Source organism: Hemitrygon akajei, chromosome 12 (genome assembly GCF_048418815.1).
Source record: "Hemitrygon akajei chromosome 12, sHemAka1.3, whole genome shotgun sequence".
NCBI classification, from domain to species: Eukaryota; Metazoa; Chordata; class Chondrichthyes; order Myliobatiformes; family Dasyatidae; genus Hemitrygon; species Hemitrygon akajei.
In genome coordinates, this window is record NC_133135.1 from 4,179,973 (window position 1) to 4,204,847 (window position 24,875).

At 43.5% G+C, this 24,875-nt stretch overlaps 2 protein-coding genes across 3 annotated transcripts in view; one reads left to right on the forward strand and one right to left on the reverse strand.

The window, feature by feature from the left end:
* msh4 (mutS homolog 4) overlaps positions 1–1,864 on the forward strand; it is a 213,455-nt gene extending 211,591 nt beyond the window's left edge. Inside the window, exon 20 of the mRNA XM_073063909.1 lies at positions 1,019–1,864. Within this exon, the coding sequence (XP_072920010.1) occupies positions 1,019–1,213 (195 nt within the window). The 3' untranslated portion in view covers positions 1,214–1,864. The remainder of the gene's footprint in view (positions 1–1,018) is intronic.
* A 38-nt stretch (positions 1,865–1,902) lies between these two features.
* The window catches only part of LOC140736676 (ankyrin repeat and SOCS box protein 17-like), a 36,637-nt gene continuing 13,664 nt past the window's right edge, over positions 1,903–24,875 (reverse strand). The window contains exons 2-3 of one of the 2 annotated variants that reach the window (XM_073062502.1): positions 22,786–23,065; positions 1,903–2,497 (exon numbers count right to left, since the gene is read on the reverse strand). In XM_073062502.1, coding sequence (XP_072918603.1) covers positions 2,291–2,497; positions 22,786–23,065 — 487 coding nt within the window. In that variant the 3' untranslated portion in view covers positions 1,903–2,290. Of the gene's footprint in view, positions 2,498–22,785; positions 23,066–24,875 lie in introns of those variants that run through there. The other variant, XR_012100990.1, reaches the window with a different exon arrangement.

Below are 24,875 nucleotides of genomic sequence, written 5' to 3' on the forward strand. Positions count from 1 at the left end.
CTTCGATGGCTTTCTGTCCTCTCCTATCAGGTTCCCTCTTCTCCACCCCTTTTTCTCTTTCATCAATTAACTTCCCAGTTTTTTACTTCACCCCTCCCCCTCTCTCACCTACTACCTTGTACTTCCTCCCCTCCCCCCACCTTCTAACCACGACTTCTCGTCTCTTTTTTTCCAGTCCTGACTGTTTACTCTGTTCCATAGATGCTGCCTGGCTTGCAGAGTTTTTCTAGCATTTTTGGTGTTCTGCATGTTCCTCTGCCTGGGTATTCTCCTACATCGCAAGTATGTGCTGGCTAGTAGGTTAATTGGGCACTGTAAAATTGTCCCATGTGTAGGCCAGTGGCAATCTCAGAAAATAGGGAGTTGTTGGGAATGTGAGAGAATACGCAACAGGGAAATACTGGAGAAATGGAACTAAACAGACTTCTCTGACTCAGGGCCAAATGGCTTCTACATCATGGGGAAGTATGAATATGTTGGGCACTGTTAGCGCGACATGATGCTATTATAATTTGGGGCATTGGAGTTCGAAGTTCAATTCTGGCATTGTTTGTAAGTAAATTTGTACGTTCTTCCATGAGTTCGTGCATTTCCTCTCACAGTCCAAAAATGTACCAGGTAGGTTAATTGATCATTGTAAATTGTCCTGTGATTAGGCTAGGGTTAAATCGGTGGGTTGCTGGGTGGTATGGCTTGGTGAGCCAGGAAGTCCCATTCCTCACTGTATCTCTAAATAAATAAATGAATACAACCCTGTTGTTCCTCAAATTGTGGATGTGGGATTATTTTATAGTTACCTGAGTGGAGCAAACAATGTCTCATTTAAAGTCTTAATGTTGAACTGTTAATGTTTAAAGTTTAACCTTTCTTCAGGAACGTGAATCTGATTGTTCTGGATTACCTGACTCTCAGAACTACCTATGGAGTACATAATACTCATGTGTCTTTCAAAAAGACAATATATCTTTGAAGGGGATCTTCATTTGGTAGTAGATCTTTTCTTTTCTTGATTTTACAGCGGAAACAGAGAAACACTGCTGAGTCTCTAGAACAGAGAGCTATGCACCATCTGGCTACTAGACTTATACAGGCTGCAAGAAACTCCTGCTTGGACCCAGATCGTTTGCGGATGTATCTAATAGGCCTCAAGAAAAGGCATGAGGCAGAGTGTCTTACTGCCAGACAGTCTCCACAAGCCAATAGTTCCAACTGAATACCATTTTACACCCACTATTACTAACCTGATATTTGAACTAATTAATAACAATATTGATACCATTTTGTCCACAAAATAAAGGTTTTATTATGATCTTCCAGCAACCTGTAGTAAGGAATATCTTGGTAATGTTCATGAGTTGGACCATTATTGTGCTTGTCTTCACGCAAACAGTAACTTACTCTCAGCTTCCCTGTGTTTCACGAACTGTTGTATTTGCATATTAAGCATCAGTTGCAAATTTTACAAAAGCTAAGTCTGGAGCTTAACAGCATAATTTTAAAGCTGTCTTGTAGTTCTGCAATTTTCAGTATCGATGGAAAACAGTTTGAACTCATGTAAAAATGTTTAAAAAAGCTTTCTGCTATTTTTCCTCTCAGTTCACTTTGTTTTCTGTCCTTTCTCCCTCAGACCTCAACTTAACTGTGTCACTTTATTTTATTTTCAACCCTCCCTCAGATCTCATTGGTTGAAGAGAGAGACTTTAGTCCTTTCATTCACTAAGATCCACCATGCCCTAATGCTCTCTCTGTGACATTTTCAGTACAGACTTGAGTACACCAGGTTACCAGTTATAGTCATGTATGTGATCGTTAAGTCCTTATTCAAATGTTTGAATTTGAATGAAGCTCCTGTGAAATATTTGAATGCTACTTTGAACAATAAAAGCCAAAAGAGTTAAAAGCAAATTTATTATCAAAGTATATGTATATATGTCACCATATACAACCCTGAGATTCATTTTCAAAGAAACAATAGACAATAGGTGCAGAAGTAGACCATTCGGCCCTTCGAGCCTGCACCACTACACAACAGAATCAATGAAAAACTACACACAAAGACTGACAAGCAACCAATGTGTAAAACAGTTGTAGAGTTTGCTGCAAGTTCTGAGTTTATTGCATGTTATGAAGTGATAGAACACAATGTAGAACATAATGCTGTAACAATGAATTGATTCTGTTTTTCTCTTCTGAAGGGTCAGCGTTTTCTTTCTTTCTCTCTCTTTTGTCTCTGTCCCCAATCTGTTAAACAGGCTTGCACCCTCTAGGGAAGAGAAGTGGGTAGTAATTGTTATCTTTCCAAGTTCAAGAAAAGTTGAAGTGATTTGGGAAGCGGCAGTGAGGCTATCCCACTGGGCAGCTTGCTGTTGATTCGTAAGTGTCTTCTAATGGACATTCTGCAGAGTTGGAGGAGCTCGCAGGGCTCTTGATATCTTCCCACAGGTATGTAATCCAACCAGTTAGAAATGAGAGGTTTCCCTCCATTACTGATTTGTGCCTGAAAACAGAAGTTACAAGGAAAGTGCATTTTTACAAGTAACAGGGTGGGAGGAGGTATAGTCCAGGTAGCCATGAGAATCAGTGGATTTGTATTAGATTAGCGAAACATGGTTGCAGGAGGGGTGTGATTGGCAACTAATTATTCCTGGATTTCGTTGCTTCAGGTGTGATAGAATTGGAGGGGCAAAAGGGGGAGGTGTTGCATTGCTTGTCAGAGAAAATATTACAGTGGTGCTCTGGCAGGATAGATTAGAGGGCTCATCTAGGGAGGCTACTTGGGTGGAATTGAGGAATGAGAAAGGTGTAGTAACACTTATAGGGGTGTATTATCGACCACCTAATGGGGAGCGAGAATTGGAGGAGCAAATTTGTAAGTAGTTAGCAGATATTTGTAGTAAGCACAAGGTTGTGATTGTGGGAGATTTTAATTTTCCACACATAGACTGGGAAGCCCATTCTGTAAAAGAGCTGGATGGTTTGGAGTTAGTAAAATGTGTGCAGGATAGTTTTTTGCAGCAATACATAGAGGTACCAACTAGAGAAGGGGCTGAGTTGGACCTGCTGTTAGGGAATGAGATAGGTCAAGTGACGGAGGTATGTGTTAGGAAGTACTTTGGATCCAATGATCACAATGCCATTGTTGAGATTTTTGATTGGAGAAAGGCTAACTTTGAGGAGATGCGAAAGGATTTAGAAGGAGTGGATTGGGACCATTTGTTTTATGGAAAGGATGTAATAGAGAAATGGAGGTCATTTTAAGGTGAAATTTTGAGGGTACAGAATCTTTATGTTCCTGTTAGGTTGAAAGGAAAGGTTAAGAGTTTGAGAGAGCCATGGTTTTCAAGGGATATTGGAAACTTGGTTTGGAAAAAGAGAGATATCTACAATAAATATAGGCAGCATGGAGTAAATGAGGTGCTGAAGGAATATAAAGAATGTAAAAAGAATAATCTTAAAGAAATTAGAAAAGCTAAAAGAAGATATGGGGTTGCTTTGGCAAGTAATGTGAGAATAAATCCAAAGGGATTCTAGTTATATTAATATCAAAAGGACGGTGAGGGATAAAGTTGGTCCCTTAGAGAATCAGAGTGGACAGCTATATGTGGGGCTGAAAGAGTTGGGGGAGATTTTGAACAATTGCTTTTCTTCGGTATTCACTAAGGAGAAAGATACTGAATTGTGTAAGTTAAGGGAAACAAGTAGGGTAGTTATGGAAACTATGACTAAAGAGGAGTAAGTCTCCAGGTCCTGACAGGATATTCCCTAGGACCTTGAGGGAAGTTAGTGTAGAAATAGCAGGGGCTCTGACAGAAATATTTCAAATGTCATTAGAAACGGGGATGGTGCCGGAGGATTGGCATAATGCTCATGTGGTTCCATTGTTTAAAAAGGGTTCTAAGAGTAAACCTAGCAATTATCAGCCTGTAAGTTTGACGTCAGTGGTGGGTAAATTAATGGAAAGTATTCTTAGAGATGATATATATAATTATCTGGATAGACGGGGTCTGATTAGGAACAGTCAACATGGATTTGTGCGTGGAAGGTCATGTTTGACAAATCTTACTGAATTTTTTGAAGAGGTTACTAGGAAAGTTGACGAGGGTAAAGCAGTGGATGTTGTCTATTTGGACTTCAGTAAGGCCTTTGACAAGGTTCCACAAGGAAGGTTAGGTTTAATCGTTAGGTATTAATATTGAAGTAGTAAAATGGATTCAACAGTGGCTGGATGGGAGATGCCAGAGGGTAGTGGTGGATAACTGTTTGTCAGGTTGGAGGCTGGTGACTAGTGATGTGCTTCAGGGATCTGTACTGGGTCCAGTGTTGTTTGTCATATACATTAATGATCTGGATGATGGGGTGGTAAATTGGATCAGTAAGTATGCAGATAATACTAAGATAGGCGGCGTTGTGGATAATGAAGTAGGTTTTCAAAGCTTACAGAGAGATTTAGGCCAGTTAGAAGAGTGGGCTGAAAGATGGCAGATGGAGTTTAATGCTGATAAGTGTGAGGTGCTACATTTTGGTAGGACTAATCAAAATAGGACATACATGGTAAATGGTAGGGCATTAAGGAATGCAGTAGAACAGAGTGATCTGGGAATAATGGTGCATAGTTCCCTGAAGAACCAGCAACACATTCAGAGCCAACAACCTGTCTCTGAATGTGAACAAAAGAGATGTTTGTTTACTTCAGGAGGGCACGGAGTGACCACTCCCCGCTGAACATCGACGGCTGTTCAGTAGAGATCGTTAAGAGCACCAAATTTCTTGGTGGTCACCTGGCGGAGAATCTCACCTGGTCCCTCAACACCAGCTCCATAGCAAAGAAAGCCCAGCAGCATCTCTACTTTCTGCGAAGGCTGAGTAAAGTCCATCTCCCACCCCCCTCATCCTCATCACATTCTACAGGGGTTGTATTGAGAGCATCCTGAGCAGCTTCATCACTGCCTAGTTCGGAAATCGCACCATCTCAGATCGCAAGACTCTGCAGCAGATAGTGAGGTTAGCTGAGAAGATCATTGGGGTCTCTCTTCCCGCCATTACGGACATTTACACTACACACTGCATCCACAAAGCAAACAGCATTATGAAGGACCCCACGCACCCCTCATACAAACTCTTCTCCCACCTGCCCTCTGGAATAAGGCACCAAAGCATTCGGGCTATGTAACAGTTTCTTCCCCCAAGCTATCAGACTCCTCAATACCCAGAGCCTGGACTGACACCTTACTGCCCTATTGTCCTGTTTATTATTTATTGTCATGCCTGAACTGTTTTGTGCACTTTATGCAGTCCTGGGTAGGTCTGTAGTCTGTAGTTTTTTTACGTAGTTCAGTCTAGTTTTTGTACTGTGTCATGTCTAACACCATGGTCCTGAAAAAATGTCTCATTTTTACTATGTACTATACCAGCAGTTATGGTCGAAATAACAGTAAAAAGCGACTTGTCTTGACTTGAAGGTGGAATCTCGTGTGGATAGGGTGGTGAAGAAAGCTTTTGGTATGCTGGCCTTTATAAATCAGAGCATTGAGTATAGGAGTTGGGATGTAATGTTAAAATTGTACAAGGCATTAGTGAGGCCAAATTTGAAGTATTGTGTACAGTTCTGGTCACCAAATTATAGGAAAGATAACAACAAAATAGAAAGAGTACAGAGGAGATTTACTAGAATGTTACCTGGGTTTCAGCACCTAAGTTACAGAGAAAGGTTGAACAAGTTAGGTCTTCATTCTTTGGAGCGTAGAAGGTTGAGGGGGGACTTGATAGAGGCATTTAAAATTATGAGGGGGATAGATAGAGTTGACGTGGATAGGCTTTTTCCATTGAGAGTAGAGGAGATTCAAACAAGAGGACATGAGTTGAGAGGGGGCAAAAGTTTAGGGATAACACGAGGGGGCATTTCTTTACTCAGAGAGTGGTAGCTGTGTGGAATGAGCTTCCTGTAGAAGTGGTAGAGGCAGGTTCGATATTGTCATTTAAAGTAAAATTGAGTAGGTATATGGACAGGAAAGGAATGGAGGGTTATGGGCTGAGTGCAGGTCGATGTGACTAGGTGAGAGTAAGCGTTTGGCACAGACTAGGAGGGCCGAGATGGCCTGTTACTGTGCTGTAATTGTTATATGGTTATATCTCAGTAGATAAACAGTCTCCTGAGATAGAGACAGAGAGATTGAGAAAGGGGAGGGAGGTGTCGGGAATGCATCTGGTAAATTTGAGGGCAGGGTGGAAGTTGGAGGTAAAGTGGATGAAGTTGAAGAGTTCAGCATGGGTGCAGGAAGCTGCACCTATGTAGTCATCGATGTAGCATAGGAAAAGTGCAGGATGGTCACCAGTGTAAGTTTGGAACATACACCATTCCATGTAGCTGACAAACAGGTAGGTTTAGCTGGGACCCATGTGAGTACCTATGGCTACACTTTTTGTTTGAAGGAAGTGGGAGGTGCCAAAGGAGAATATATCTTGAGTGAGGACAAGTTCCACCAGGCAGAGGAAGGGAACTGGTTGGTTCTGATGTCCAGAAAGAAATGGAGAGCTTTGAGGCCTTCCTAGTGTTGGATGATGGAGGTGTATAGACACTGTACATCCAGAGTAAAAATTAGATGATGGGGGCCAGGGAACATGAAATCATTGAAAAGATTCAGAGCGTGTCATGGATGTAGGTAGGAAGGGACTGAACTAGGGAGGAATAAAACGGAGTAGGGGATTGCAGATATCAGAGGGGCAGGAGCAAGCTAAAACAGTGCATAACCGTGCAAGCAGGTTTGTGGATCTTGGGTAGAAGGTAGAAACAGAAGGTGTGGGGTGCGGGGAGGTTGGTGGCAGTGGATGGGAGAACCCCAGAGTCAGTAAGGTTGGTGATGGTCTTCACTGTGGAAGACATGAGCAATGTACCAGATGGTGAAGGGTGAGAAGTAAGTGCAGTTACTATTAGGGAGAAGGTGCTCAAAAAGCTGAAAGACCCAAGGGTACACAAGTCTCCCAGACCAGAGGAACTGCACCCTAGGGTTCTGAAAGAGGTAGCGGTAGAGATTGTGGAGGCATTAGTAATGATCTTTCAAAAATCATTGGACTCTGGCATGGTGCCAGAGGACTGGAAAATTGCAAATGCCACTCCACTCTTTAAGAAAAGATGGCAGCAGAAATGAAATCATAAACCAGTCAGCCTGACTAAATGGTTGGGAAGATATTGGGGAGTCAATGTTAAGGATGAGGTTATGGAGTACTTGGTGACACATAACAAGATAGGACAAAGTCAGAATGGTTTCCTTAAGGGAAAATCTTGTCTGAGGAACTTGTTGGAATTCTTTGAGGAGATTACAGTAGGATAGATAAAGGGGATGCAGTGGATGTTGTATATTTGGATTTTCAGATGGCCTTTGACAAAGTGCCACACATGAGGCTGCTTACTAAGTTAAGAGCTTATTACAGGAAAGTTACTGGCATGGTTAGAGCATTGGCTGGTTGGTAGGAGGCAGCGAGTGGGAATAAAAGGATCATTTTCTGTTTTGCTGCCATGACTAGTGGTCTTCTGCAGGAGTTGATGATGGGACCGCTTCTTTTTATGCTGTATATCAATGATTTAGATGATGGAATAGATTGATTTGTTGCCAAGTTTGCAGATGACATGAAGATTGGTGGAGGGGCAGGTAGTGTTGAGGAAACATGTAGGCTGCAGAAGGACTTAGACAGATTAGGCGATTGGGCAAGAATGTGGCAAATGAAATACAATGGCAATGCACTTTGGTAGTAGAAATAAATGTGCAGACTATTTTCTAAACGGAGAAAATCCAAAAATTTGAATTGCAAAGGGACTTTGGAGTCCTTGTGCAGAACACCCTAAAGGTTAACTTGCAGGTAGAGTCGGTGGTGAAGAAGGCAAATGTAATGTTAGCATTTGTTTTAAGAGGTCTAGAATACAAAAACAAGGATGTGATGCTGAGGCTTTATCAGGCACTGGTGAGGTCTCACCTTTAGTATTGTGAACAGATTTGGGCTCCTCATCTAAGAAAACATGTCCTGGGAATGGAGAGTGTTCAGAGGGGGTTCACAAGATGATTCCAGGAATGAAAGGGTAATCATACAAGGACATTTGATAGCTCGGTCTGTACTTGCCGGAATGTAGAAGGATGAGGAAGATCTCATTGAAACCTTTCAAATGTTGAAAGGCCTAAACAGAGTAGATGTGGAAAGGATGTTTTTCATGATGGGGGAGTCTAGGACAAGAGGGCACAGCCTGGGGATAGAGGGGCATTCATTTAAAACAGGGATGCAGCAAAATTTCTTTGGCCAGAATTTGCCTCTAACATTCCCCCTATATTTTCCTCCAATCACCTTAAAATTATACCCGCTTATGTTAGTCATTTCCACACTGGGATGGAGTCCAACAAACGCTACCATGCACCCACACCTCTGTGTTGAAGACTTACTGTGGTTTCCCCCTCTGTTCTCCTTCCAGTGCAGAGTACACCTGTGCTGTTCTCCTCAATAATAGGTATACAACTTCAGATACTGTTCTGGGGATGACCTACCTGGGGGAGCCACAGTGACTGTGTTTCTGGCACTGGGCACGATAGACACACCCAGATATGTTGCCTCCCTGTTGCCAGGATCAGGGATGTCTTGGATCAGGTCCATGACATTTTCAAGGGTGAGGCTGAGCAGCCAGAAGTCTTGGTACATTTTGGCACCAATGATATACGTAGACAAGGTGTATAATGCCTGAAGAGAGATTTCAGGGAGCTAGGTTTAAAGCTGAGAAACAGGACCTCCAATGTAGTCATTTCTGGATTGCTGGCTGTGCATGTGCCAGTGAGGGCAGGTAAATGCATGGCTGAGGAACTGGTGCAAGGGACAGGGGTTCAGATTTATGGATCATTGTGAATCTCTTCTGGGGAAGGAATGATCTGTACAAAAGGGATGGGTTACACCTGAACCCAAGGGGATCTAATATCCTTGCGAGCAGGTTGACTAGAGTTGTGTAGGTGGATTTCAACTAATTTGGCACCAGAAGCTGGATTGATAGTGCTGAAGATGAGGTAGTTGGTTTACAAACATAGGCAATGTGTAGTGAGACTCCTAGCAAGGAGAGACTAATGACAGGGCAAAATTGCAGTCAACAGTAAGAGTTACTACATAAAAGGCAAACAAACTCAAAGAGGGCAAATGCAGATCTGACGGTGTTCTATTTGAATGTGCACAGTAAACAGGATAAGGTAGATAAACACAACACAGTTACAGATTGACATGTATGATGTTATGGGCATCAATGAATCATGGCTGAAAGAAAGTTATAGCTGGGAGCATAATGTCCAAGAAAACACACTGTATCAAAAGGACAGGCAGAAAGGCAAAGAGGGTAGTGTTTCTCCATTGGTAAAAAATGAAATCAAATCATTAGAAAGGTGATATAGGGTTGAAAGGTGTTGAATCGTGGTTAGAGGTAAGAATCTGCAAGGGTAAAAAGACCCTGATGGGAGTTGTATACAGACCCCAAAACAGTAGTAGGATGTGGTCTACAAATTACAACGGTAAATAGAAAATGCATGCTAAAAGGGCAATGTTACAATTGTCATGGGGGGGTCAATATTCAGCTAAATTGGGAAAATCAGGTTGGGGCTGGATTCCAAGAGGTGGAATTTCTAGAGTGCCTACCAGATGGTTTATTAGAGCAGCTCACAGTTGAGTCCACTAGGGGATCAGCTACTCTGGATTGAATGCTGTGCAATGAACCAGAAGTGATTAGAGAGCTTAAGGTAAAGGTAAATTAACTCTTAGGGGAAAATGATCATAATATGATCAAATTCACCCTGATTTTGAGGAGGAGAAGCAAAAGTCAGTATTACAGTGGAATAAAGGGAATTACAGAGGCATGGGAGAGGAGTCATCCAGAATTGATTGCAAAACAATACTGGCAGAAATGATGGCACAGCAGCAATGGCTGGAATTACTGGAAGCAATTCGGAAGGCGCAGGATACATACATCCCAAAGAGGAAGAAGTATTCTATAGGAAAGATGACACAACCATGGCTAACGAGAAGTCACAGCCAACAAAAAAGAAAAAGTGAGGGCATATAATACAGTAAAACTGAATGGAAAGTTAGGGGATTGGTAAGGTTTACAATGCTGTTGTGGTCTCATCACTTCTTGGCTGTGAAACCTGGACACTGTATCGCAGACAAGTCAAACAGCTTGAACAATTCCACAATTGCGCTCTGTGATCAATCATGTAAATCTGCTGGCTAGACCGTATCTCCAACATGACAGTCCTGGACCGAGCCAATTCCACAAGCATTGAAGCCAAGGTTTTGAAGACTCAGCTCAGATGGACTGGCCACGTGATCCACATGGATGAGTCCAGAATGCCGCGTCAGTTGTTCTACAGAGAACTGGAGCAGGGCAACTGTGCCCAAGGTCACCCAAGGAAGAGGTACAAGGACAACGTCAAGTCAAACCTTAAGTGGGCCAAACTCCAGCCCCGCGATCTTGAACACACTGCTGCTGATCGGTCCAAGTGGAGTAATCTATGCTCCAAGGCAGCAAACAACTTCCAAGCCAACTGGCGCATGCAGCGCCTCAAGGCGAGTCAAGAAAGACACAGGAAGGCGTCCGCTCCTGCCCCAACAGGCGGTGCTCCTTGCCCTATCTGTGACCGTATCTGCGCTTCAGACTTCGGCCTCAGAAGTCATATGCGCGCCCACAGACGTCAACTGCGCAACACATTCATCTTCCTCGGACTTCGAGAGACTACTACTACTAAGCTTTTAAATACCAACAAAAGGCTACTAGAAAAGCCATTAAGATAAAAATGGAATATGGAAGTAAGCTAGCCAATAATATTAAAGAAGATACCAACAGTTTCTTCAGCTACATAAAGTGTAAAAGAGAGGTGAGAGTGGATATCAGTCTGCTGGAAAACAATGCTGAAGAGGTAGTGATGGGGAACCAGGAAATGGCAGACGAACTGAATAAGAACATTACATCAGTCTTCATTGTGGAAGACACTAGCAGCATGGTGGAAGTTCCAGATGTCAGGGCCATGAAGTGCGTGAAATTAGCATTACCAGCCAGAAGGTTCTTCAGAAACTGAAAGGTCTGAAAGTAGATAAGTCACTTGGACCAGATGGTGTACACTCCAGGGTTCTGAAAAAGGTGGCTGAAGAGATTGTGGAGCCATCAGTAATGAACTTTCAAGAATCACTAGATTCTGAACAGTTCCGAAAGACTGGAAAATTGCAAATGTCACTCCACTATTCAAGAAGGGAGGCAGAAGAAAGAAACTATAGGCCAGTTAGTCTGACCTCAGTGGTTGGGAAGACGTTGGAGTCGATTGTTAAAGATGGTTAAGGGTACTTGGAGGCACATGATAAAATAGGCCATAGTCAGCATGGTTTCCTTAAGGGAATATCTTGCCTGACAAATCTGTTGAAATTATTTGACAAAATAACAAGCAGGATAGACAAAAGAGAATTGGTTGATGTTGACTACTTGGATTTTCAGAAGGCCTTTGACAAAGTACCATACAAGAGGCAGTTTAACAAACTATGAGCCCATAGTATTACCGTAGAGATTCTAGCATGGATAAAGCAGTTGCTGATTGGCAGGAGGCAAAGAGTGGGAATAAAGGGATGCTTTTCAGACTGGCTGCTGGTGACTAGAGGTGTTCCACATGGGTCTATGTTGGGACCAATTCTTTTTATGTTATATGTCAATGATTTGGATGATGGAATTGACTTTGTTGCAAAATTTGTAGATGATACAAAGATTGGTGGAGGGGTAGGAAGTTTTGAGGAAGTTGAGAGGTTACAGAATGATCTAGTCAGATTAGGAGAATAGGCAAAGAAATGACAGATGGAATACAGTGTCCAGAATTGTGTGATAATGCGCTTTGGTAGAAGAAATGAAAGGGTTGACTATTTTCTAAATGAAGAGAAAATACAAAATCTGGGATGCAAAGGGACTTGGGAGTTCTTGTGTAGGATTCCCCAAAGATTAATTTGCAAGTTGAGACTGTGGTGAGGAAGACAAATGCAACGTTAACAGTTACTGTATTCCAAGAGGACTAGAACATAAAAGCAAGGATGTAATGCTAAGACTTTATAAAGAACTGGTGAGGCTTCACTTGGAGTATTATGAGCAATTTTCGGTCCCTTATTGAAGATATTTCCTATGGTGGGAGAGTTTAAAACCAGAAAACACACCGTCAGAATAGAGTGGTATCCTTTTAGAATGGAGATGAGGAAGAATTTCTTTAGCCAAGTGGTGAAAGGAAGACCAACTATTTATGTATATTTAAGGTAGAGGTTGATAGATTCTTGATTGGTCAGGGCGTGAAGGGATATGGGGGTGGGGATGGAGTCAGGAGATTGGGGCTGAGAGAAAAATTGGATCAGCTATGATGAAATGATAGAGCAGAGTCAGTGGGTCAAATGGCCTAATTCTGCCCCTGTATCTTATGGCCTTATACCACTCTCTATGTAAAAATCTTACCTCTGACACATACCCTCCCCCCTTACACTTTCATCCAATCACCTTAAAATTATGGCCCCTTGTATTAGCCATTTCCAGCCTTGTAAGAAAAAACGTTCTGGGTGTACACTCAAACTATACCTACATCTTTCCATAGGTTAAACAGCCAAACTGCCATCAGACAGTGTGACATGTTTCCCTCGGTGCTTAAAACCAGCAAATGCTTCCCAGGGAGGAGGTGCTGAAGGTGGGAAATATATTTAAAGATATATAACAGGTGAATCATATTTACTTTCTGCAGGAGTTGAGTCTGTAAGCTCCACACTTTCTCCCCTGCACCTTTGAAGGACACTCCATGAATCCCTGGGCAATTTAATTTCCTCTGATTTACATCTGGGAATTAAGCATTCCCTGGGTACAAAGAGCGGACAATCAGGTTTATAATAACTTGTACTTGCTGTAACTCGCCTATAACATCATAAAATATGTTTCACAGGAACATATTTCTAATGAAATTTGACACTGCAGCCAATATTGGGTAAGGAGTGTTTTAAGGATAGAATTCTAGACCTCAGGACCTCGGGATGTAGAACATTGAGAAGTACAGCACGAGAACAGGCTCTTCAGCCAACAGTGTTATGCCAAACTATTAAACTAATCTTTATGCCTGCACATGATGATTATCCCTTAATTCTCTACATCATCATGTTAATGTGATTCAAGAAATTGTAGACCACTTCTCATTTGCTGCCACTCTTTTTGGCCTAAGAATCAATGTCTCCAAAACCGAACTTCTGTACCAGCCTCCTCCTCTGTGTAGTCCCAGTGAGACCCAGCCACCAGTCATATCGGTCAATGGGGTAGCGCTGAAATGTTCTGACTCTTTTCCATACTTAGGAAGCTCTGTGACCAACACCAACTCATCAGATCCGGAAGCTGAGAGGAGAATTCAGTCAGCTACAAAAGTCTTTGGTGCTTTGCAGAAGCGACTTTGGTCTCGCCACGACATTAAAATGGCAACCAAGGTCAAAGGGTATAACTCAGCTGTTTTACCATCTCTGCTTTATCCAACTGAAACAATGACATTGTAGCGGAAGCACATCAAGAAATTGATCAGACACAACTCAGGCATTTATGCCAAATATCACACATCAAGTGGCAAGAGAGGGTACCAGATGTGGAGGTGCTCAAACGTGCTGGGACAGTCAGCACAGAATTGCTCATCACAGCTTCTCAGCTGCGTTGGACTGGTCATGTCACAAGAATGAGCGGTGATCGTTTACCCAAAGCTGTTTTCTATGGTGAGCTACGTGAAGGAAAGAGGAAGCATGGTGGTCAGAAGCTGCGCTATAAAGATGTGCTCAAGCTCCATATGAAGAACACTGACATGAATGTCAACACCTGGGAGAAAGATGCTTTGGACAGAAGAAGTTGGTGCTGCATTGTCAGGAAGTCAATCCCAGCTATCGAGGAGAAAAGGCAGAAGAAATATGAAGCAGGTCATGAACGCAGACATTCGGTGCTAGACCAGTCAAATGACAAATGCAACCAATGTGGGAGACAGTGCTGATGCCGATCTAAGCTGGTTTTGTGGCCCATAAATGCACCTGCAGAGACTAAACTCTCAGCACAGTCAACATTGAAATTGATGGACAGCTGAAGATGTAGATAATTAGCTATATTTGTCACATGTTCATCGTAACATGCAGTGAAATATGTCGTTTGCATCAAATCAAATCAGCGAGGATTGTGCTGAACAGCCTGCAAATATCACCATTCTTCTGGTGACAGCATACCATGCCCATGTCTCACTAACCCTAACCTGTACATCTTTGGAATTTGGAGCACCCAGAGGGACACAGTCCCTCCACACATTGAGACTTCTCCACTCAGTCACGGGGAGAACATACAAGTTCCTTACACACAGTGGTGGGAATTGAATCCCAATCTGTGTAAATGTGACAAATAAATCTAATGTAAATCTAAACTCCATCATTGGCATGCATAGATACACCCGCCACTCTGGTTCTAACCAACGGTGACATTTCTTGTCCTGTGTCTTTTCTATGACCAAAGAACACTGCTGAACATTAAGGTATTTTCTTCACCTATTTATAGTATAATATTTTGTTTTATGTGCTGTGTGTGGTATATGTCATGTGGGTACACCGTGCTCCAGAGGAATGTTGTTTCGTTCAGTTGTATATATGCATAGTCAGAAGACATTAAAATTTAATTTGAACCCTGATCATACAGCTGGCACTGTAAAGTGTTACATTAACTGTAATGCTACAGTGCCACCACTGAAAGCATCTAATATTAGGGCCTCTGGATGTCTGAGAATCAGGGAGCCTTCCTAAGATAAGAGCCTCTGAGAACCTGGGAAGTCTGGAGTCTATTTAAGAGCCTACCTCTGACATATCTACCACCAGGCACCCAGCATTTACTGTGTTAAAATGAAGCTTACATCACCCCTACCCACCTTAAGTGCCCACTCTCTAGTACTAGATATTTCAAACTAATTTACTGGCTGTGTACTCTCTGTGTGTGGCCTCTGTCGGTCGTGGTCAACCATGGGTCCTGCGCCTCTGGTGGTCACTGGTTTGTTGAGCAACGTCGACTGTGGCTATTGAGGCCGATCCTGGAACAGTAGGCTCTGCCACAGTTGCTGCACGTGTAGGACGTCATGGAATTGTTGTCCGCTGTGCTCTCCGTTTAGCTCTCCACTCCTCAAATTGACTCAGGATCACTCTTTCGCCTTGCTCTAGGTGTTGTTGAAGAGTACCTCGCCACTTGTTGTGGTCATCTGCTGTATCCTCCCAGCACTCTGTGTTGATTTTTAAGGCTTTCATGTCACGCTTGCAGAGGTCTCTCCAGGTGATGCCGAGGATGCGGCGAAGGCTGTGCAGGTGAAAACAATATATCGAGTCTTCTCTCCTGCTTGGAGTAGATGGTTCAAGTCTCGCTACCATACAGGAGGGTGTTGATAACGCTTGCAATGTGCACAGTCTTGGTCTTTGTTGAGAGTTTTGGATTCTCCCAGTCCCGCGAGGAGAGTCGAGCAAGGATCGATGCTGCTTTGCCGGTACGCCTATTGATTTCAGCATCAAGGAAGAGAGTGTCACTAATGGTCGACCCCAAGTATGTGAACTTGTGGACCACTTCTAGATTATAATTGTCGATGGTAATGACTGGTGTCTCCACCACGTTCTGGGCAAGGACATTTGTTTTCTTTAGGCTGATGGTAAGCCCGAAGTCCTTGCATGCCTTAGAGAAGCGGTCCATGAGAGTTTGTAGTTGCTGTTTGGTGTGCAAGGTTATAGCAGCGTCACTGGCAAAGAGTATGTCACGTATTAAGACCTTTCACACCTTTGTTCTTGCTCTCAGGTGCGCAGGGTTGAACAGCCGCCCATCAGACCTGGTGTGCATGTAGATGCCTTCTGTCGATGTCCCAAATGTGTGCTTCAATAGCAGAGAGAAGATGCTGAATTATGTTGGGGCCAACACGCATCCTAGTTTGACTCCACTACGAATAGCGAAGGGTTCTGATGAGCTGCCATCGTACTGAACAGTAGCCCTCATGTTGTCATGGAATGACTTAATGATACTTTGGAGTTTCGGGGGACAGCCGATCTTGAGGAATCTGAAAGAGCCCATCCCTGCTGACAAGGTCGAATGCCTCGGTCAAGTCGATGAAAGCGACATAGAACGGTTTCTGTTGTTCCCTGCACTTCTCCTGGAGTTGACGGAGTGAGCAAATCATGTTGATAGTTGACCTCCTTGCACGAAAACCACATTGGCACGTCTACAAACTCTGGCAGAATGAGTCTACCCTGTGTCCCAGAGTTACATGAGCAAAGACTTTGCCGACAGTACTCAGGAGGGACATACCCCTGTAGTTGTTGCAGTCGCTCCTATCACCCTTGTTCTTGTACAAAGTGACAATTTTGGAGTTGTGCATATCCTGTGGTACGGCTCCTTCCTTCCAGCACTGACGGAGGACCTCGTGTAAAGGTTGGACAAGTGAGCTCTTGCAGTGTTTGATCAGGTCTGGAGGAATCCCAACACTGCCAGGAGGTTTCCCTGGGGCCAGTCTGTCAATTGCATTGCTGAGGTCCTCAATGGTTGGTTCGGAGTCTAGTTAATCCACGACTAACAAACTTCACCCCATCTAACCCCCTTGCTCTAGGAAGATGCCAATCAATATTTGGGAAATTAAAATCTCCCACGATAACCCTGTTATTATTTCACCTTTCCAGAATCTGTCTCTCTATCTGCATCTCGATGTCCCTGTTACTATTGGGTGGTCTATTAAAAAACACCCAGTGGTTATTGACCTCATTCTGTTCCTAACTTCCACCCACAGAGACTCAGTAGACAATCCATGACTTCCTCCTTTTCTGCAGCCTGACACTATCTCTGATCAGCAGTGCCACGCCCCACCTCTTTTGCCTCCCTCCCTGTCCTTTCTGAAACATCTAAAGCCTGGTACAGTCGGCCCTCCTTATCCATGGGGGATTGGTTCCGGGACTCCCCGCGGATACCAAAATATGCGGATGCTCAAGTCCTTTATTTAACCTGTCTATTATGGTGGTCTTTAAGACCCAGCAGAACCCCGGACTTTATTTAACCTTTCTCAGTGCGGGGGTCTTTAGGACCCGGCACAGCTCTGAATCCGCACGGTTTCTGTTCACGAAAATAATCACGATCACGATTGAAAATAAGGTGGAAGTAATAAAGCGATCGGAAAGAGGTGAAACGCCATCACTCATTGAAAAAGCGTTAGGCTACAGTTGGTCAACGATCAGTAGAATTTTAATGGAGCATGTGAAAGGCCCTGCCCCAATGAAAGCTACAATTATTACTAAGCAACGCAGTGGTTTAATTATTGAAATACATATGTTTCTTAATTGTTTTATATGCATAGAAAGGTAAAATATATACTAAGAAAAATGTTTGACTAACTGACGCTAAATACCAGATGTACCTGTTCCAACTTCAAATCCCACTTAAAGATGGACTCAGGAACGGGACTTGTTCATAACCCAGGGACTGCCTGTACTTTTAAATCATTTCTAGATTACTTATATCTAATACAACGTAAATGCTATATAAATAGTTGTTATACTGTATTGTTTAGGGAATAATGATAAGAAAAAATAGTCTGTACATGCTCAAACAACGAGTGCTGGAGAGAGAACTTCCAGGTTTTCCTGATCCGCAGATAAGGAGGGCTGACTGTACTCTAAATAACCATTTCTGCCCTTGAGCCATCCCAGTCTCTAATGGCCACAACATCATAGCTCCAAGTACTGATCCACTCTCTGAGCTCATCCACTTTGTTCATGATGCTTATTGCATTAAAATAGAGACATCTCAAACCATCAGTCTGAGCACATCCCTTCTCTATCACCTGCCTATTCTCCGTCTCATACTGCCTAGAATCTTCCTCTATTTGTGACAAGCCAACTGCCCCTTCCTCTGTCTCATCATGTTACATCCTGGAAGAGTAGCTAAAGTGACAAGAACCCCCAAATTCGCCAGAATGCATAATGCCTTGGCCATCCAAGTGGATGCTCCTGATGATCAGGAAGAAGAGTGATGCTTACCTGCAGGAGCACTGGTGAGACCTGAACTGCAGAACTCTTCAGCTGTCTACGCAAACAGGATGACAGTGATTGTCAGGAACACCTCTGGAAGAGATGTTACCCTCAGATGCAGAATTCTAATTGCCCATCTTTTTCCTGTGATAGTCTAATTTAACGAGTAAATGGAAGAGAAACAGACTCCTGGATCGAGGAAGTTGACCTCAAAGTCATTCACCTTCAGTGACTCACCGATACCCGAGGAATGGAAAAGGAAATTAACTGAGAAGATGTTGGAACATGAAGATGTCCTTTTTACTGACGAGTTTGATGTTGGTTCCACCAAGAGTACTTGCTACACTATTACAGTGACAGAGGACACACGTTTCCAAAAGAGGTCTTGCTGGTTTGCACCAGCGGAGATTGAAGATGTTCGGCAGCACCTGCTTAAAGTGAAGGAAGTTAAGTTCAGTCGTGTGATGGGGGCCTGAGCTGCTGGAAAGTATGAGTGATAGACAGGGGTGGGCATCCTCCAGTAGACACATGAAGTGCCTGTGAGAGAGTCAGAAAAGAGTGTTGCATCTATCCCAATAGTGAGATACATTACTTCCATTTACAAATGTTTTGGGGGTCCTGAAATCATGAAATTTTTTTGAAAACTATGTCATTAGTAATGGTTTAATAAGACCCAAAATCATGAGGATGTGACTGTTTTTGGTGGGGGGAGAGTAGAATGCCCTGCTTAAGATTTCTACTGCCTAGCTGTGGTAGTGGCATCCATTAGTCTTGTGAGACCATGGATCTGCGCCTGGAATGGTTTTATGGAAGACCGGCAGTTGCCAATGCAGCAAGTCTCCCCTCTCCACAACACCAATGTTATCCACGGGAAGGGCAAGGGCCGATACAGCTTGGCAGCAGTGTCATCACAGGAGTTGCCAGAACAAGGTTGAAGACAACGTCGGACTGCCTTAGGGACTCCAGCTCTGGATTTGGCCTCAGGGTTTACTCCCGAAGCCTTTCCCATGGGTGGATATGGCCGCAAGGCAGCAGACATTTGAAATCAAGAGGTTTCCCTCTCTTAGATGGACTGCCTTCCCAGGCTGACGAGCTCCATCTACTCGAAGCACTGGTTTTAAGGTGCCAGGGCCCGCCTTTGCCCCTTCTCCTGTCAGTAGAACCAGTTCTGCTGGGCTTAGAGGCTAAGCCACATGAGAAGGCCAGGAGTTGTACTTGGTTGTCAGAGGCTATTTAAGGCGTATGCCATGAGGAGCACTTTTAGGTAGTGGGAGCTCATCCCCACTACCACTCCTCGGCTTGACAAACTTGCCTAGCTGTGAGGTAGTTTCTATTAGCAGTTTTCTGTAAAAGCAATGTGCCATGCTGGAAAGTATGTTTTGGCTTTGGCTAACATGAGGACCAATGTTGTCTAACTTGGGGATGTGAGGCAGCCAATGAGGATTGTGGGATGTGAGAGTATGTTCTAGAGAGCTGTGGGGAAGAGTTTTCTGAAGGATGCTAGTCTGGTTTGGGGTCTTTTGGCAGGAGCTGTGAAGCGGGACACAAGGGAAGGTGCCGCAGAATGCCGTTGGAAGGAGAGAAGTGCTTTGTGCAGATGAATGTCTCCAAGGAGGAAAGGCCAATACTGAGAGAGCCAGTTCGTTTGAGATGATATTCGAGGGGAGCTGGGAATGTGGCGGGTGTTTTCATGCAGACTGTGGGTCCAGCACGTGGGTAAAGGGATATACCCCTGACTACTCCAACGTTATGTGCACATTGGACTGCTTTAACTCTAATCGGCCCTTTTAGTTTTCTTTTGTAACTGTTTGTTAAAAGTTGAAATTTGGTAAAAAAAAATAACAGCAACAGTACAATTTCCAACCTCCTCATTCGCAGAAAAAAAAGACAGCAACACATCCCACACCCGGCTCGCACAGAAAAAAAAAGCGATCAGCTCCTCACTCATGAAAAAGACCAGCAACAGTAGCATCAAAAACCCCCTCCCCCCATGGACACACAAACAACTTACTGATCACCCACCTGCTAACTGGCCACAAGAAAGAAAACACTGAAAAACTGAAGGAGACTGGTATAAAGCACAGTCCAATCACATCAATCTCAGAACATCAAACCATCCTTCCATGACTCAGAACTCAGCCTCATCTGAACGGTGACCTCTGTTGGGAGCAATCTCTGACCCTCTGGCCTCCATCTGGAGTGATTGCTGAGCGGGTCCAAATGCTGTCACCCCATCAGCTTCCACCTGGAGTGATCACTGACAGGGTCTGAACACTGTTGTCCCAATGGCCTATGTCTGGAACGATTGCTGACCAGACCTGAATGCCATCATCCCGACAGCCTCCATTGGGAGTGTTTGCTGACCGAGTCTGAACGCCTTCACCTCAATGCTTCAATCTTCCTCGTCACTCCAAGATGGAGTAATTCATCACCTCGCTTAGGTTTTTCCAGGAGTCAGCCTGCGTTTTCAGTCCTTTCTCGGATTCTCATCTCTGATCTCTATGAGGCAGCTCTCCAGACATAGCCGTGCTGGATCCTTCGATAAAGATCAAAACATGCACCAACAGTTTCCATAACACAAATAATACAAAAGGAACAACCAGAAGGTATAGAAAAAATGAAGTAATTTAAAAATTTGCTATCTGGAAGATGTCACCTGAGGAATTGTTCGCTGTTGCCATCTTGACTTTCTATATAATTTAATGCTGGTGTACGATCTGTCATTTCTGGGCTACTGATGACTGTGTATGGGCAGTATTTTCACAGCACTCACTCAAATTGGGGTTTCTTTAATCGAAACATCACGATGTTCCTGTTTGGGTGAACCCCAAATCGTACCGACCCTAGACGTATAATATGGCCTTCTCACTGCTGAGTTGCATGGCTGTTTGCAGAGTTAGCTAACGAACCAAGTCTGTTTAGCCCCGGTGAGAGGGTTACACTATCAGGTCTCACCTCAACCTCTTGTTCCAGAGAAAACCACTAACTTCTCATCAGGGACTTTTAAGAAACACTTGTATAGGCACATGGATGATAGAGAAATGAAAGGTTATGTAGGAGAGAAGGGTTATAATAATCTTGCAGCAGATTTAAAGGTCAGAACAATACTGTGGGCCAAAGGACCTATACTCAGCTGTAGTGTTCTATGTCAAAAAGAAATTGGTCAGGTACCTGAATAGGAAAATCTTAGTGGGGTATGGGCCAAATGCATGCCAATGAGACCAGCAAAGGAAGAAATCTTGATCAGTATGGAAGACCCTAAGACACTGGAGCACTGGAGATAGGCCATTCGGCCTATCAAGTCTGCTCCGCCATCCCATCATAACTGACTTACTATCCTTCTCAACCTCATTCTCCTGCCTTCTCCCCTTAACCTTTGACACTTGACTAATGTAGAAACTATCAACCTATGCTTTAAATATACTCAATGACTTGGCCACCACAGTCATCTGTGTCAGTGACTTCTGCAGATGCACTAAGAAATTCCTTCTCATCTCTAATCTAAATGAACTTCTCTCTATTAAGAGGCTGTGCCCTCTGGTCCTAGACTGTGGGAAACATCTTCTCCACATACACTCTATGTAGGCCTTTCAATATGCGATAGGTTCCAAGAAATTCCCCTCTCATTCAAAACTCTAGTGAGTACAGGCCCAGAGATATTAAATGCTCCTCATGCATTAATCCTTTCATTCTCAGAGTCATTCTTTTGAACCTCCTCTTAACCCACTCTAACACCAGAAAGGGTCCAAAATTGCTCACAGTACTCTCAAGTGCAATCTGACCAATGCGTTATAAAGCCCCAGCATTACGTCCTTGCTTTTATATTTTAATCCTCTTGAAATCAATGCTAACGTTGTTCTTGTCTTCCTCACCACCTGCAAGTTAACCTCTAGGGAATCCTGCATGAGGACTCCCAAATCCCCTTGCACTTATGATTTTTCAATTTTCTCCCAATTTAGAAAATAGTTTACACCTTTATTCCTTTTACAAACATGTATGACCATACACTTCCCTGCACTATTTCTTTTTATCTGCCAATTCTCTGTCCATTCTCCCAATCTGTCCCAGTCCTTTTGCATACCCCATTTCCTCAACACTACCTCCTGTCCCTGTGCAAATTTGGCCACAAAGTCAAAAATTCTGTCATCGAAATCATTGACATATAATGTGAGAAGAAGTGGTCCTAACACTAACCCCTGCGAAACACCACTGGCAGCCAACCAGAATAGACTCCCTTTATTCCCACTCTTTGCCTCCTGCCACTCAGCCAATCTTCTCTCCGTGCAAGTAGCTTTCCTGTAATAACACGGGGCCCTGTTCCGCAGCCTCATGCATGGCACTTTGTCAAAGGCCTTCCAAAAATCCAAGTAAACAACATCCGCTGACTCGTTGTCTGGAACCAGGGCAAAGGGCTTTTTTCTGTGACAGAAACGAAAAAGCAAAATAACCCCAGTGATCACAGTGCTCTGTAAGACTAACGTGATGAGAGAGTGTGGGATTATGAAAACAGGCTGAGAACTGCACCAGGGCTACAAGTTGCTGCCAGATGAACGGCATTGGCTCAGAAGCTCATCACCTGGGTGCAAACAGAGAAGGGAACACCCAGAAAGAATTTTAATAAAGTGGAGGTTTTGAAGCACAAGGTTGTTGCACCACTTAAAATAATTCATATAGTAAACACATCTTTGATCATCTTGCACAGCTGAAGGGTGAACCTACCTTAATCTCTGTGACACGTATGCAACACATCACTCTCATGCATAAAGCAAGACATTGTTTTGCCTCCTCTACTTTTTCTGTGTACTGATGGTCATTGCCTTTAGCAACAGGTATTGGATAGAAGAGGATGATGAGGACTGTGCACATGGGTCTATGCTCCCTCTCAAGTATCCCATACTGTAGTAAAGTCTTCAGAATGCCTGATTGCCTGCTTTGAGCTACATAGTGTAAGGGGGTCACACCTCTCAGTGGCTTTGGATTGTACACTGGTGTGAAGGATCTGAAATGCAAACAGAGAATATACAAATAAACACAAGAAACTTTGCAGATGCTTCAAATCCAAAGCAACACACACAAAATACAGAGGAACTCAGCAGGTCAGGTAGTATCAATGGAGAGGAATGAAGAATCAATGTTTCAGATATTGAAGGCATAGATAGAGTGGATGTGGAGAGGATATTTCCTGTAGTGAGGGCACAGCCTCAGAATAGCAGGACATCCATTTAGAACAGAGGTGAGGAGGAATTTCTTTAGCTATAGGGTAGTGAATCTGTGAAATTCACTGCCACAGAAGGCTGTGTAGGCCAAGTCATTGAGTATATGTAAAGACGAGGTTAATAGGTTCTTGATTAGTCATGGCTCAAAGGTTATAGGAAGAAGTCAGGTGAATGGAGTTGGGAAAGATAAGTCAGTCTTGATGGAATGGCAGAGCAGACTCGACGGGTCAAATAGCCTAATTCTGCTCTTATGTATTACTGTTGACTTTTCAGGCCGGATCCCTTCAATGGGACTCATCAAGTCTTGGCCCGAAATGTCAACTCTTTATTTATTTTCATAGATGCTGCCTGACCAGCTGGGTTTAACCAGCATTTTGTACAGGGAATTCAGAAACCTAATCAGCCTCTGAGCTAAGTGATTATTTCATCACATTTAAATGGTGCACTTTATTTTAATGTGCAAGCCCTAAGAGAACAAAATCACAAATTACTATTGTTTTAGTCCATTAATTATGGTGATAATGGTGCCTGATATTTTCTTCTAAAGTTATCTTCTGTTTAATATGCCCTAAAGGAGAGTTCCTTTGAATCAGATTTTGTTTCTTTAGTCATGGACAATTGACCATGAATTTCCAGTATGTGATAACAGTTCACATTTCTGTAAAGTGCAGTAACAGCTGCCAGACAGCTCATTAATTCTGTTCAGCTCACTCCCCCACAGCCCACATCCCTTATCCCTTCATTGTTTTCCACAGACAGTTTTATCCAATTCACTTTAAGGACAGTTGCAACTCTAAAGCAGGCAGTGCTTTCAAAAATCACAGTAATGTGAAAACTTTTTAATGTAAGACCATAAAACACTGGAGCAGAATTAGTCCATTTGGCCTAGAGTCTGTTCTGCCATTCTATCATGACTGATTAATTATCCCTATGAACTCCATTCTCCTGCCTTCTCCCCATAACCTTTGACACCCTGACTGATTAGAAACCTATCAACTTGTTTTAAATATACCCAATGATCTATACTGGTCCTCTTGAAGAATATATAAAGTCCATGCCTTCCTTTTTCTTTCTCCTCTGATAGTGCAGCACTCCAGGGTACTTTTCTTTAGCGTGTCACACCAGTCAGCCAGCCATTCTTGTCTGGCACATGGTGTCAGGATTGGTCTCCTTTCGGATTAACCAGGTCACGATATGAACGTTCCTGACTCGACCCCTGTTTTTTTTTTACTAGGCCGAGTGGCTAGCTCAACGCTCAACCTGGCACAGATGGAAAGCTTGCTCAGGGGTGCCTGACTTGGATTCGAACTCGGGAGCCTTCACTCAATTCCAGCGCTGATGCCATTGCGGTACTGCCCTTCCAACAGTGTGACCCTCAATACTGCCCTTCCTACAGTGTGGCCCTCACTCAATTGTGCTCGTCCCGCAGCATGACCCTCCCTTACTACCGCCCCTCCCACAGTGTGACTCTCCCTTGGTAATGCCTGTCCCACAGTGTAACCTCCCTCAGTACTGCCCCCCCCCCCCCACAGTGTGACCATAAGACATAGGAGCAGATTTAGGCCATTGAGTCTGCTCTGCCATTTCATCATG